This window comes from Diplodia corticola (assembly GCF_001883845.1).
Source record: "Diplodia corticola strain CBS 112549 chromosome Unknown scaffold22, whole genome shotgun sequence".
NCBI lineage: Eukaryota > Fungi > Ascomycota > Dothideomycetes > Botryosphaeriales > Botryosphaeriaceae > Diplodia > Diplodia corticola.
In genome coordinates, this window is record NW_017971501.1 from 190,462 (window position 1) to 205,865 (window position 15,404).

General features: G+C 57.9%; 3 protein-coding genes across 3 annotated transcripts; 1 reads left to right on the forward strand and 2 right to left on the reverse strand.

Moving 5' to 3' along the window:
• Positions 1-1,156: 1,156 nt before the first annotated feature.
• On the reverse strand, positions 1,157-6,337 carry BKCO1_2200057 (uncharacterized protein; the record flags this gene model as incomplete). Its single annotated transcript, XM_020272856.1, has 2 exons — positions 1,157-1,209; positions 1,264-6,337. 2 exons carry the CDS (start codon positions 6,335-6,337, stop codon positions 1,157-1,159), a joined length of 5,127 nt encoding a protein of 1,708 aa, XP_020130777.1.
• A 4,577-nt stretch (positions 6,338-10,914) lies between these two features.
• BKCO1_2200058 (camk camkl ampk protein kinase) lies at positions 10,915-13,674 on the forward strand (the record flags this gene model as incomplete). The annotated part of the gene is made up of 3 exons (XM_020272857.1): positions 10,915-11,279; positions 11,336-12,171; positions 12,248-13,674. The coding sequence occupies 3 exons, from the start codon at positions 10,915-10,917 to the stop codon at positions 13,672-13,674; spliced, it is 2,628 nt and encodes an 875-aa protein (XP_020130782.1).
• A 592-nt stretch (positions 13,675-14,266) lies between these two features.
• BKCO1_2200059 (uncharacterized protein) lies at positions 14,267-15,135 on the reverse strand (the record flags this gene model as incomplete). Its single annotated transcript, XM_020272858.1, has 2 exons — positions 14,267-14,950; positions 15,037-15,135. 2 exons carry the CDS (start codon positions 15,133-15,135, stop codon positions 14,267-14,269), a joined length of 783 nt encoding a protein of 260 aa, XP_020130783.1.
• Between the last annotated feature and the right edge of the window lie 269 nt (positions 15,136-15,404).

Here is a 15,404-nt window from a genome sequence, read left to right on the forward strand (position 1 = left end):
GGCACGGCTTCCCGCATGTCTACGCGCAGTGAGACGGTCCGTTTAGAACATGTCTGTTTTGTGGAAGTCTAATCCTTCCCCGCAAGCAAGAACCGTGGTCGGATTGAAACGGCCATGGCCTCTCCACACCCCTTCCCCACGGCCGTGATCGTCGCGCATGTAACGCCGGAACGTGTTCAAAGGTGGTAGCACGGCGAGACTGGCTACCGGGAGGGAGGGATTGGCAAGCGTACCATGTCGGCTGTTGATGAGCTTTGCTGGCACCGCAATCATAGCCTCCAGGTTGACTATTCACACCTCAACACTAACATAGCACGTCAAGAACCTCTAAACCCAACGAAGCAATCGATATTCCTCTAAGATACATTACATCCACCTCGGGAGCCTCTGACCGGCAAAGGCTATCCTGGATCTCCACCAGAAGCCTTACTTGATCTCAACTAAAACCACAAAACCACCTTAAATCGCCTCGCCTCTGTAAAGTTTTCACAAGAAGACGGAGCCTGCTCGATAAAGTGAAAAGAAAATCGGAGGATAAACTCGAATCCGTCCGGAAAAGAAAAGGGGGGGACATGGAAAAACCCGGAAAAGAACACCAAAAAAAAATGGAACTGAGGAAATGGACTAAAGGAACCTGAAAGATCGCAACCATCGTGACTCTCCTCGCTTGCTTCACCGGGCTTCGATCCGACCGTATTTCTTTGCCATTCCCATTTTCCATCCGTGTCGTTGTCATGGTCGTAACTTCATTCAAAGCAGCTCATTTGGGGTATCATGTGAGCGCAAAGCTGTACTGAATCGCAATTCTGTTCATGCAAGCCAATGCTTTCTCTTTTTTTTTGTTCGGAATATTTTTTCCTTATGCGCGATTTTTGATATAAAATGGAATTTCCGCTTGGCCATGGGGTGTTGTAAGTGCAGGCCTTTCCTTGGCGAGGCCTCGAATACTGCTTGACGTGTTGATGAGTCTCAGCGCTTAGGGGTGTGAGTGAGTCTTGGGGCGTAAGAGGTGTGTAGATTGTCTAAACCACGAATCTTTCGGAGCGGCAGTGGTGAAGAGCGCTCTGGAAGACTAGAGGCTAGACCTCCTACGCCCAGCACACAAGATTCGAGGAGAGACGCCGGCGGTAAAGGGCGTCGGACGAACTTTCGGCATTTAGAAAGTGTCGCGGTCGAAGCTGTCAAAGCTATCGCGGTAGGATTCGAGGGCTTCTCTGGGGTTAGTCGATGGCAACTAGTTTTGGGGCGGGGGTTTTGACTTACCAGGGCTCTGCTCGCGCACAGGCTTCCTCCTTACTACAGTGTCCGAGTGCTCCATAGGGCGCGGGCTCTTTGAGCCCATAGGCCTTGGGCCGGTGATCTTCCGCCCAGGGCTTCGCACACCCATCTGGCTTGAAGGGTTCGGTGAAGGTGTCAGGCTATGCCTGTCCGTCTCCAAGCTGTAACGAACTTCCTCAATAGGCGGAAGTGGCGACAGAAGCTGGCCCGAGCTCAATGGGCTGCTGTACATCTGCTTCGCTCCGAAAGGCAGGCTGCGCTGCTGCTGAGGAGGCTGCTGCACCTGTGGCACAAGAGGGCCATCGTCTCTGTGCCGACCGTTTACTTGCTCGGAGGCAGAATGGTTTGAGTAGCCACCATCCGAGAGCGGGGACATATGGCCATTGTTTCCGCCAAAGCGGCTTCTGTTCAGAGCAAGGCTTGGAGCGGAGCCCCACTGATCGAAGTCAGGAGAGTGAGGGTCATCGAAGTCGATGGCTTGTGATTCCAGATGCGTCTGGTGGCGATGGGTCGGGCCCTGGCGTGGCTGCGGATGCTCCAGGTTCAATGAGTTCCGATGAGCTTGATACTTCGGTCCGTCCATATCATCATCGTCGTCCGGAATGAGAGGAGAAGGCGACCGAGCCTGGTCGAACGAGCGCGCACGCTGATGATAACCGGTCAGCGAAGTACTCGACCGGATTCGATCGTCATCCTGAAGATCGTAGTCGCCATATTCATTGACGTTGAGGTTGGAGCCCGAGCGAGACGCTTGCGAGTATGGCCTCCCCTTCTTGCCGTTGCGAACACTCTCTTTCTCTGTAGAGGCAGTCGTCTTGGACCAGCGCGAGATCTTTGGAATGCCGAAAATGGAGGAACTGTTGGACTTGTGCTTCGCCTTGGCCTTGGAGTTGACTTCCTGGTTCGGTGATTCGTCAAACCCGCGTTGTCCTGGGGGCGTTATTTCCTGTGGCATGGAACTCGTGCGCCTCACTTCCTCTGTTGGTGTCAACAGGCGATCGTTGTTCGCAAAAGAATGGTCGAGGAGACGAGCCTCATGCTCGTCCAGTTCCTCGTCCCCTTCCAACACCGTGCTGATGCGGTGTTCGGACCCACGGCGTCCATCGTATCCTGAATGGCGGCCAACTTGACGAGAAGAAGGGTTGGAAAAGGTCCCGGATTGGTCAGGTGTAGATGCAGTGTTGGCCCGACCTTCCGGCTCGTACCCCGGATCGCCGGCAGCACGCAAGTTCTCATAGGATGTCATGCTCTGACCTTGGCTGTTTTGCATCAGCAATGGCCGCGGCCCAAGGTTTTGGCCGTCTCGGAGCCCTTCGACTTCATCGAGAAGTTGCATGAGCATGTCTTCAATCCTTGACAACTCGCTCGTGTTCTTCGTGCTAAGGCCCTTGAGGGCTCTCTTGAAGACGTTCTTGCGCTTCGCGGAACCGTCGTCAACTTCCTCAGATGATCGCCCTCGCAAACGAGTCGTGCTGGGTGGCTGCGGTCGCGGACCCTGGAGAAGCCTTTGGACAACCACTTCAGCATCCCGATCAGAGTTGCCCATTATCATCTTGTCCTGCTCGGCGATGAACTTCTTCATTTCTTCAAACGAGTTCCGCATGTCCGCGGCACTCCGAACGAGCGTGACCAAGATTTCAGTGTCGCGCGCATTTCTTTGGGCATCGCGAACGGTGAGATGGTCCATGAGAGCCACAATGTCCTTTGACTGGATGTTGTCAATCCCCTTGCCGGTAGCGCTGTCATACAGAGGCGAGTCCATGCCGTGCGAGTTCCCACTGAAGTTGCGGGTGTGCATTGGATTGCCGCCTACAGCAAATGAATCGTCCTCAAGCAGATCGCCAGACATGTCCGGCAGGCCACCGTCTTCGAAAAACCTAGAGTTGTCCACTTGAGGCTCGGGAGTGTAGCCGGGCTGAGCAGCCGAGATGTAACCCTCGTCCTTCCAATTTCCTGGGCTGTTGGGGCCCATGTGCTGCTGAGGGAAACTCTCCTCGTGCTGAGGATAAGGCTCTCCATAATCCTCGTAATCGTCTTCTACCATGGGCTGGAAATGACGATCTTGCGACACTTCGCTTCCGTGATCATCGTGGAGCATATGCGCGGCTGCAGCACCGGCGGCTCCAACAGCCAAGGCTTCGCCAGTGCGTAGCCCATTTGAAGACATGGGTGGAGTGGGCTCGTATGGCCAACGGTCAGGGGTGCGTGCAGGGCCCTGGATTTCGGATGGATTCGTCGTGACTTCGGATTCGTTATCCAATCCATGTCCAATTTCTGGCATGGGCTCACCAAAGGGCATCGCATTGTGCGTCATTCGGAGCGAGTCCTCGGACCGGTATGATTGCATCTCGCTGTGAGTGGGAGAACCTTCATCTTCGTACTGATCGATCTTCTTTGCTTGGTCTCGAAGGGCAGCCCATCGCTCTTCACTGGTTTCAGGTTGGCCCGTGATAGTCACCTCGCCAGAGGATTGGTGTGGTTCTTCCATATGCATGTGGATGAATTCTCCAAGGCGTGAGTCTCTCTGGGATGAGCGCACGCTGGTGCTGACGGTAGAAGGGTCAACCAACGAAGCCACAGCGGACTCGACTGCAGCTGGAGTGGCGACGAAGTCTGCCCTTCCGCCAAACCTATCACCCCACTGCATACCGCCGACTTCCTGAACATCAGAACTTGCCGGATTCTCATCGCGGTAATGGCCATCCATGCTGTCTTCCGTATACGCCGTCGATCGCTTGTATTCCAGAGGATAAGAACCCAAGCTGTCATCGGTGTAGCCAGTCAAACGCTTGATGTCCATTTCGGCGCGAAGCGCTTCGTTCTCCTCATGTTCATGGTCAAAGAACCTGTCAGCATCTTCTTGCCCTCGTGGAGTGGCAGTGCCATCGTTGTAGGAAAGCTCCGACTCATGTACGAGGTCAATTTCAGAAACGTCAGACTTTCTGCCCGAGGGGATACCATCGGACCTTCTCCGTGACCGCGCGGCGTTAGTACTGGGTGAGTTGGCAGCCGAATTCAGTGATACCTCTGAGAGCTTCTTTGGTGCTTCGTGACCAGCTGTCGATATGGAAGCGGCACTTCGAGACGAACGGGGGCGGTGAGGGGAGTTGTCCTTGCGATCCTCGTAGCTCAGATCGCTTTGGCGAAACTCATGGGTAGGAGTCCGCGAACTGCTGCGCACTGACGCCGCAGCAACACCACCTACTCCGGCCGCTGCAAGCGCCGCAGCAGCCTTTGCTCTGGTTGACGGTTCCCTATCGCTCCTTGCACTCGCAGCAGCACTGAGTCCTCCTAGAGAGCTGTTGCTGTTAGGCCCACGACGCAAGGCTGCAGGAGTTCTGCTGGGCGTAGAAGGCGCCGGAGACATGACCGGACGAGGCGTTCCTCGTGACACCTCGCGAATTGGCGTTGCGCCTCTTGCGGATTCGGGCCGTTCGGTGTCAGCAGAAAGAATGGAATCGCGCGTCATTTCTGAGGCGCGGAATTCGCTCTGCAATGGCAGTGGTGGGACTGATCCCTTGTGGCTCTCCTCAATGTTGCTCTCGGAAATGCTCGCGGACCGGCTCCTGCTTTTGCTGCGTTTCTTCCGGCGTTCCTTAGTGTCCAAACTAGCTTCGGAATCATGGTGTTTGAGAGCCGCCGCTGTGAGACCAGCGCCGACGGCGCCAACAACTGCAGCCTCCTTCAAGCGCTTGTCCTTGCTCTTTTTCTTGTGTAGCCTCTCGTCTTCTCGAACCGTGGTCTCGGAACCGTATCTGTCGTAGCTCAATTCTGAACCGGAGTCTCGGCTGGGTCTCCTTGACCTCTTACTCCGCACCGAGTCGCCAGAGAGCACGGTTCCTGGGTCTTTCTCGTCACGGTTCAGAACTACCTTGACGTTAGGCGCGCTGGATGATTTGGAGACGGATCTCTTCAATTCTCCTCGCGAGCTGCTCGAATACAGGGAATCTCGAGTGAAACGATCATACTTGTCGCGGCCCTGGGTTTCTTTGAGGGCATTGATCTCGGGGAGAATAAGTCGTTTGATGGCATCCTCTACGGTAGCGAGGAGTTTGGGGTTGTTGATGGAGGAGGAGGTGGTTGACATGCCCGATAACATAGACTGCGTGTCGCCGGATCTGCGGCTAACTTCAGAAGCGAGCAAGCTGGATTCGGTGCCGCTGATCAGAGCTTCTTCGCGACGCGAGCGAGAGGGCTTGCGTCGGGAAGACGTCTTTCCTTCCGATAGTTTCTCCCGACTGGAGCTCTTCTCGCGGCGATGCTTCAGCTTGCCGGCCTCAGCTTGTTCCTTGGTAAGCTTTTCCATGATTTTTTGCGTCATGATGCGCTCCCTGCTCAAGCTGCGGCTCCTGCGTCGAGACGGCGCCTTGAGCCTGCCACTGTCCTCGGACACGGTCTTCTCGCGATCCAAGCTCCGGCTCCTTCTGCGACTAAGCGTCGGAGGAATAATGGCAGGCGGACCATCCACCATACTATCCGGAGGCATTGATGAGATGTCGGAGCCGGCAGGCATGTAGCGGCTTTGAGACAGTTCCGAGCGAGACAGGTCGCTGCCGTTGTGGAGCACTTCGACGTCTACAGGGGGCATACCGCTCACGTTTGACTCTTCAGAAAGGGACACTTCACTCGTCTCTCCAAGCTTGGGCTCTCCACTCTTTGACGATGGTAGCGAGATTCTGCGTGTGTAGGAGGGCTTCCGATCTCTGTCGGTCTGGGTGATCTCGACGTGGTCGTGACCAGTCTTGGACCGCCCGTGCTTGGACGAGGGCGTGACTCTTACTCTAACGCTCGGGCGCGAGCGAACTTTGTCGCCAGCCTTTCCTGCCTCGAAGTACTCAATGAGAAGCGAGGTCTGGGACTGTTGTCGACTGTGGCCAAGCTTGTCCTTGGCCTTGGTGGCGATGGTGACGGGGCTGCCGTCGTCAGGTATGGAAAAGTGAGAGCGGTCGGTCCTGCGGGACACGTCGGTGGCGAGGTCGTCAGCTCGAAAGCTGCTGTCGTCGGCGAATGAGGTTTCGGTAGGCGCCGGGAGGGGCGGACGCTGGGTATCCACACCCATTTCGAAGTGAGGTGTCCTACAGCGGTCGGGTCCGCGCTAGAACATTGGGTGCAGCTGACGGGATGAGCTGGACGGCGGTTGTGGAGACAGGCGATTGAGGTGGAGGCGACGCGAGAGCGACGGAGACAGGTCTACGCCGTGGACGAGCTGAATTTTCAACGGGCGGCGACGAGATGCGGGCACAGGCAGCTGAGGGGAGCCAATAGGGCGGTGGCAGCCTGAGGCAGAAGTCGGCAACAGATCGGCGCTGGCGACGGCTCGACTGAGTGAGCGAGGTGCGGACAGGCTGGCAAGCGGCGCGGTGGTGCTCGACGGTCGCTCGACGCTGGGATTTTGCGAACCTGTGTGACGTGCAAGTGTGGCCAGCTATTCGCCGGCAGCCGTGGCGGAGTCGCACGCAGAAGGCCACAGGCGAGCGTGGAATGCTGCGGACGAGCAGCTCGAAGGGCCGGAGGATCGGGGCTCGCTCAGCTCAGGTCAGAGCCATGCACAGCACGAGGGAGATGCAGGTGCAGAAGAGAGAGGGCGGGCGGGCCGCTGGGTTGACGCTGGCTCGCGGTGGGCGCGCTGCGAGGAACAGGCTGCGAGGGGCGGGCGGGTGCAAACGAGCAATGCCAGATGCGGCTCTGGGAGTGGCCAGCTGCAGCGAGACTGGCCGGGGTGAGGGCGATGTGTTGTCGGGCGCGGAGGCTGGTAAGATGGCTGGGCACTTGGGCGGACGCCTCATGGCCAGCACGATCGACGTCAATCCGTCAAAGCGCTTCGCACATCAAGGCGGCGCTTTGGCAGCGCCGTGGCTCCTGTTCCTCGAGCAGCCTGCCTCCGCCGTGCAAGGGCCTGTTCCCGCGCCTCCATGCCCAACTTCCGCCGTCCTAGCGCAGCGGTCAACGGCTGCGGCCAGCCTCTGCGCCAGATGGGCTCAAACCGCGCCCGCTGTTTGGCTCGCGCCAGCCCGCGGACAGCACACCAGCGTCCTGCCCTCCCCCATTGGGCCGCGCCCCGGTGCACGGCTGGGCTCCCATCCCAGGTGCGCACGCGCGCCCAGAGACATCACACCTCGCCTGCACGCTCCCCAATCGCTGCTCCGTCTGCCGCCCGCAACGGTTAGCTCTCCGCGATCCGTCGACATGGAGCCCTCGCATCCCGCAGCACATCCACCGCCTCGCCAATCAACGCCGCGCTTTGCACCCAAACTCCCGAAGCAACTTCAGGGCCCCAACGTCAGCTGCAGCCGTGGCAGCCCGGGGTCAGGCGCCGCGACCGACGCGCTTCATGGTGGAATCGCTGACCGCACGCCAAAGTCTTTGGAGAGCCGACGCAACAGCACGGCCCGCGCTCCCAACATTCCCGCGAGGGCCTTCACATGTGGCCGCCGACGTGTGTTCGTCTATTGGGTGCGCCTGCAGAAGGCGTTGGACCGCTGCTGGGCGAAAAAGCATCAGCTCATGCACTATGCACCTCGCTGCAGGACGGCTGCCGTTGTCCGCCCATTTTTGGAACGTCCCGAGTAGCGATTGGCAAACCCGCTGTGCAGCGGCATATTTGGCTGCAAGGTAACGTATACAAGCCCTGTCTATCATGCCATCTCTGCCAAGTTACTTTTGCGCAGCGCACAACCCCTGCCATTCCCCAAGCCGGGGCCATTAGCCATCGCTATTCTCAATATGGTCATGGCGCTAGTCTTCGATGATTGGCCGCCATGCCCTTCTTTGTCGATGCTGCCAACAAGTGATATAAGAAAATCGCTCTGGACGAAGCTTCGGAACATATTTCTGCCAAGCTGAATGTCGTGTACAAGTGCGAAACACAAGCGAGCAAAGCAATCGGCAGTGCAACTTGCTCCCGGTCCACTACCGTGGTTACACTTCCGGAATGTAACCTGGGCTCTTATAATATCCGATCTTCCTCATAAGTGGCGTTTTGGCGAGCAGATTTATGCACCAACGGTCAAACCAACGTGCGGCTGATATTAGCTTTATGGTAGGATATCTGACCCTCAACAACATCGACTTCTGAATATATCTCGCATTTTAGTTGGCGCTTCACTTATATTTCAATCGTTCTCGTACGATGCACATCACTTGAGGGACCCCCAGGGTAAAGCGATTCCTCCTATGACAGAGGCCGGAAAAAGTAACAATACCGGAATTCGACAACCCTAGTCTTTGCCATTGCTAAGTGAACCATACCCATGTCCAACACCCTGATATTCTCTGCGCGAGGGACAGTGAGGACGGGTGACAGTCAAGAGCTCCTAACCTACAATTCGTCAGGCGCGTCATCTGCTCCTACAAATATTGTTGAAGATGGCGGTTCTACAGCCGAAATTCTTGACGGCTGCTTCACCTCAGGCTCTTTACTTCTCATACCCACACCCGCGTACAGAAAGATCGGATGATGCTTCAGACCATAATCAAGGGCTACCAAGACAGCTTCCAACCATTAGAAGCTTATGCACAGTTTTGTTTCCTTCTTTGCACTAGCCATATTCGTCGCCCCAGTGGATACCCAAGGGAATGAGACGATGAATTCGTGTCTCATACGACTGTCTGTAGGACCTCCTTCTCCGCTTTATTAGAGACCATCGCCGCGCCACCTAGCTCTCAGGTAGCTCTAAGCTGTCCATTGATGGTTCTCTTGAGATACGGTAAGGATAAGGTCCAGTTCCTGGTTCACCGTCATCTGGAGCCTCCCGGGACTTCGTCCGTCCTCTTAGCTTTTTTGCTCGAGCGATAAATCTCCGATACATCATTATTCCAGTGAATTGCAGGAAAATGTCGCCCATTTACGTTGGACATAGAAGCAAATGCCCAGACGTAGTTGTAAATATTCCAAGCCCCATACGCAGGCAGTTGAAGCAGGTATCCGGGCGTAGACGTAGAGCCCGATGTCTATGTGAGCTCAATGACTTTGGCACGACTTGGTCCTGGGCCTCGTCACTTCCGCAATTTCCTCGCAACCGAGTGTCGTCAGAGATCTTACAACTACTACGTAGGCGAGCGCGCACTTGCAATTAGAGCAGGTCGACAGGAGGTCTTGGACTCTGCCCGCGTGCACGGTCCGTTGTTCATGGTCTGTTGACCGAGCTTACGCACCGTGATGGTCCAGACCCGGCGAGAAGCGCTCTGTCGCACTTTCTAGCAGCAACGCTGTGGGCAACGTGGCCCGAATCTGGATGCTGTGGCTTTCCTCTTTGAGATGCGGTGGGGTACATGCAGGCCATTGCTGCGCTTCTACCTCCTATCTGCCATGCATGTGCGACGTCCACCCTGCGACTGTGCCTGGCAGGGGCAAACCGGAAGATGGCGCAACAAAGGAGCGGGACGGAGGCGGAGGTGGCATACGACAAGAAGCGCAAATGGGGGGCGCGGTGGGGCGCACGCACGACGGAGGATTTCAGTACGTATGTGCTGTACCTAGTGGAGCCGCGGGCCAGAATCAGATGGTGCGGTCCAGAGGGGTGCTTTGCGAGCGGCGCAGAGCGAGATATATTGGGGATTCCAAGCTGGGAGTGCCAGGGCGGGCATGGCGGGCATGGCGGGCATGGCGCGTCATAGCGGCAGTTGGGAAGCAGCGAGGGGGACAGAGCCGCGAGCTAGGTCGGCCGGGCGAGCGAGTGGCCGACAGGCGACAGGCCGACAGGCGACAGGCCATATTCCCAAGATCGGCGGCTGCCAAACCATCATCGCGAGCCGCCGCAGCGGCGCTCCGAGCAACCCACCCCGGCGCCCGAGTCAGTCTGTGCGGCGCGCTGATAATGCAGGTGCTCTGAGGCGTTGCCCGCTGGATGCGGAGAGGCTCCCCAGCAGCATCCAGACTGCGCTTTGCGGCAGGGCGCGCAAGGGCAGCAGGGGCACTCGTGCGCTGGCGGTGGCAGGCTGGCGGCGCGGTGAATGACATATCATCAGGCTCTGGCAGCGCGTGTGGGCGATCTTCCTGCCCCTCGCCTCCACATCTTGCACGACCAAGAGGACTCCCGCCCAGCCGCTGCAACCGCATTCACGCACCTACAAGACCGCACCCTTGCCCTCGTCACTTCCTCCGTAAGCCGCCGGCGAGAGCCACCCCGACCGCCGCCCCTCTCGCACGGCGTCCGGGTGCGCAACGTCATACCAGCTCTGCCTTCATGCGCCCGTCTTTGCCGCTCTTTCGTTCCCAGCGCTGTAGCCCTACCCTACTCGTGCCCTGAGCTGCCCAGCACCCGCCTCCGCCTGCACCTGCATCACCACCCACCCCCGCCATCGCCTGCCCTGCCCCGAGCCTGCCCCTCTGCTGCGCGCGCCCGTTGCAGTGCCCATTTCAGGCCCCCCGGCCCAGCCTGCGAACGCTGCTGTGCGAAGCCCGACGGCGTGAGACTGCGATCCCAGCAGCCCCAGCAGCCTATCGCACGACCAAGTCGCGAACGCCGCTTCCTCTGCCTCTCCTGCCTGCGACCAGCGTACGACTGCCCCAACCCCACAATTGCCCCCGGCTGAGCTCCGCCCTGCTGACACCCGCCCTCGACAGTCCTGTCGCCTCTGCCCTCCTCCGTCTGTAGGCTTCACGCCTGGCCGTGGCCCTGCCACCCGTCTGCCACCATGCCCACCATGAGCTCCGCCTTCGAGGACGAGGACCTGTCGCTGTCCATATCCACCCCGACCGCGCGCCGCAGCTCCAACAACCAGCGACCATCCGACCCCCCGCATGCCCCGCGACCACCGGGCCGCGCTGACAGCGCCTCCATAACCAAGGTCAACCAGCGCCTGGGCCAGTACCAGATCGTCAAGACCTTGGGCGAGGGTTCGTTTGGCAAGGTCAAGCTGGCCGTCCATGTCGTCAGCGGACAGAAGGTTGCGCTCAAGATCATCGCGCGCAAGAAGCTGATTACGCGCGACATGGCCGGAAGGATTGAGCGAGAGATTCAGTATCTTCAGCTGCTCAGACACCCGCACATCATCAAGCTGTGAGTGCCGGTCGCATCCGCCCCCCTCTGCCGTCGATTACTTATCTTCGATGTAGCTACACCGTCATTACAACTCCAAGCGAGATTATCATGGTGCTCGAGTACGCCGGAATCGAGCTCTTCGACCACATTGTTGCACATGGCAAAATGAGCGAAGAAAAAGCCCGCAAGTTCTTCCAGCAGATAGTTTGCGCCGTCGAGTACTGCCATCGGCACAAAATCGTCCATCGTGATCTCAAGCCCGAGAACCTTCTGCTCGACGAGAATCTCAACGTCAAGATTGCGGATTTCGGTCTCAGCAACATCATGACCGACGGCAATTTCCTAAAGACCAGCTGTGGCAGCCCGAACTATGCGGCGCCCGAGGTCATTTCGGGAAAGCTGTATGCTGGCCCTGAGGTCGATGTGTGGAGTTGCGGCGTGATTCTATATGTTTTGCTCGTGGGCAGGCTGCCCTTCGATGACGACTATATCCCCTCTCTGTTCAAGAAAATCGCCCAAGGCAGCTACACGATCCCGAACTACCTGTCCTCGGGAGCTGTCCGTTTGATCAAGAAAATGCTCGTCGTCAATCCGGTGCACCGCATCACCATTACCGAAATCAGGCAGGACCCGTGGTTCAACAAGGACCTAGCGCCGTACCTGCAACTGCCCGCCGAGGAGTTCTTTGATACCGGTGTTGATCCCACCAAGGCCATTGACCCGGACAAGTTGGGCCCTACCCGCCCGGCGCCCGTGGTTCAGCAACTGCACGAGACGGTTGTCGGAAAGCTTGGGAAGACAATGGGTTACGCAAAGGAAGATGTCCAGGACGCTTTGGCGAGGGATGAACCAAGTGCAATCAAGGATGCCTATCTCATTGTCCGTGAGAATCAAATCATGAAGACAAACCGTAAGTTGATACAACTTCCAATGCCAACCGGGCGCTTTTGTAGCTTGTGCCGTTGATCTAATTCGATTTTCTGTAGCCCTGCTGTCACAGGAAAAGAGCTTGCAGCCATTCCTCGCCACATCGCCGCCAAACTATGACCCTAGAGCCATTGGATCGCCCATGAATCATCAGTTGGGGGCGCCGCCGCCGCAGGGTCCTATCAATACCGAGAGACAGCGACACGGATCGAACGCAAGCAATGCCACGAGCATAAACGAGCACCGCAGCCCCGTTAGTACAATTGCCATCCTCCCGAGCAGCCTTCCCGACTTCCATCGCGCGTACATGAAGGGCCATCCAAAGCCAAATGCGTCCCCAGAGCGTGTTGGGTCGCCCAAGGAACAATCTGCGCAAGAGAAGGCTGCTTCCGCAAGACGTCTCAAGCCACATGCGCGGTCTCGGGCGGACATGGAGCGGTCCGGAATGCGCCCTGAGGCTATGACGCCTATCAATGAAGTTCAGAAGAAGAAGAACAAGCCAATCAAGTGGCAGTTTGGTATTCGGAGCAGGAACCAGCCGGCCGAGGCTATGTTGGCAATATACAAGGCATTGCGCGCCATGGGAGCAGACTGGGAAGCTCCAATGATCAGGCGAGCTGGTGGTGGAAACAGCAGCAGCGATGAATCTCCCGGCCGAAGCAGATCAGGTTCGCCGGGCGGCTCTACAGACTCCCTGGCTCAACGGTTACAAGAGGTTGGGGCCATAGACTCAAGTTCCGAGCTTGATGTTGCGGATGAGCTGGCTGGCGCCAAGGGAGAAGCGCATGGTTCACGAGCTGAAGGTTCTCGTGAACGTGGTCGCGGACGCAGGTCTCACGGGCCATGGAATGATTTTGGCTACGGAATCCCGGAGGATCCATGGGTCATCAACGCGCGTTTCCGTAAGGAAGGCATGTTTCCTCCTGGGTTGAATCATCCATCGTCCACGCATTCATCGCGAGTCGATCTCCACGACCATCCCCAGATACGCAGCCGCAGCTCCAGCCTTACCTCACCCTCGCTCCACCACGACGATCACTCGCATTCGGGCTCGATTCCTCAGAGCAGTAGTCGGGGAACTTCGGCAGCAGCCTCAGTTGCCGGCGAAACCGCTCGCTGGCCTGATGTCGATGATGCATGCTACGTGTATCTCACCATTCAATTGTACAACATTGAGCCGGGGTTCTTCCTTGTCGACTTCAAGTGCGCAGGGTATGAGCGCCTGGTTCCGCATATCGTCCGGGAGATCCGCTCCCAGAGCAAGGATAGCCAAGAGGAGTGGCGGAAGCTTGCAGATGGCGAGGAGCTACCCGCTTCAGCTGGCGAAACAGAGAACGGGGAGCCTGTTGAGAAGCCGGAGATAAGACAACGCCTTGAACTCATTGGGGCTGGGAGAGCGAGTGAGGAGAAGAGGGCAACCAGCCCGTTCCCTTTCCTGGATGTCGCAAGCAGGCTCATCATCCAGCTTGCGCAAACGAACGACTAGTCACTGGTTTGCGCTCGCCGCACACTGGTACTGGTTGTGTATGATAATGGATTTATTGGGAGGGAATTGCCGACATAGCAGCATGTCCATCAACGGCATCATCCTACCGGGCACTGTGGGTATTTTGCTATGACGGGTTAGACGGTTAGGAAAGACTGGTTCATTTGGAAAGAATTTGTTACCCCACGACGGAAAGGAAGTGGCAGATACGAGGGGGGTTTGAGTATATTTGCGTTATTTTACTTCCGGCTTGTTCATATTGCGTGATTGCATTTCTGTCCAACAGAAAGCTTCACATGTCTTACTGACAATTTGATAAGATTTCATAGCATTGTATGATCACTTCTTATTTATTTTTCATCTACGCGCAAGCCATGGGATTCGATTCGTGCACAGAGACATTCGATGTTCTTGAGTACAACCATGACACATCCACAAGTAACTAATGGGTAGAGGATCCGAAGAGTCGGGTAGGGTATCATTTGGTACAGAAAGCTTACACATCACACACATTTTTGTCTTCCCTACAATCATACTCTGCTCATTAGACCTACGCGTCTCCCATTACCTTTTTTTTTGTATTCAATTCCCCTCATTCGCCCCTCTCCTGCTTCTCCAATACCTCCAACCTCTCGACGACCTTCTCGCGCAGGTAGGGGCTCAGTCCCAGGAAGCCTTCGTTGGTGCACATGCGGTAGGTACCGCTCTCCTGGTAGTTGCCGGCGCCGTCGACGAAGTGGCCGCGGCCGTCGACCTCGACGCTGCCGAACATGTCCTCGGGCCAGGCGATGCGGCCGTAGTCGGGCGGGTTGCGCTGGTCGCTGACATGGACCCAGCCGCCGCGGCCCGCGCCGCCGCTGCCCCCCTGGGCGCTGGCGCCGCCGGCGCCGCCCGTCGACGCCGAGTGCGACGCCGCCTTGCTGGCGGTGCCGCCGCCCACGCTGCCCGGGCCCGACGAGGGGCGCGACCTCTTTCCGGCCTGTTTCTGTTGCTGCTGCTGCGAAGGGTGGTTCGAGGGGAAGACGACGCCGCCCCCGCCCAGCATGCTGCCCGCTTGCGACGCGTAGGCCGCCGCTTGCGACTGCACGGCCGGGTCGTGCACCGCGTGCGCCGCCAGCACCGATTGCAGGATGCCGCGGAAGGCGGGGTTCTCGCGGAAGCTGTTGGGCGTGGGCGGGATGGACGAGGCCGTGCCGAGCGCGAGGGACTTGACGGGCGGCGTCGTCGGCGTGAGGGTGAGGGTGTGGGTCGAGGTCAGCGGGTCGGTGTGGACGTACTGCGACTCGGTTAGTAGTCGGGAGGGCAATGGCGTGGTTTGGGCGAAAGCTAGTTGTGCTCGCACGTTGTGGGACTACTACTCACAACGTGAGGGTTGTTCGGAAGCGTGGAGAGGACTCTGGCGCAGCGCCGCGGCTGGCCTAGGGCGCGGGCAATGGGCCGGGAAGAGGGCGAGAAAAGCATGCTGGGTGCGGTGTTTCCGGATGCAGCGCAATTGCTGGTCGGACGAGATGAGGTTTCGGTGGTGAAGGCGACATTTTCAGGCGGAGCTATGACGCGCTGATGAGAGCTCGCTCGGCCCAATCGAAGGAGCTCGCTGCACGTTGCCGCCGCGGCGATCGGGCCCGCCATCCGTCAAACACGCCTCGCCGCCCTGTCGCATTGGACGACGACTGTCATCACACGTAGCTCTCCTGTCAGATCCGCCGTGACAGCACTCGGAATGGACAGAC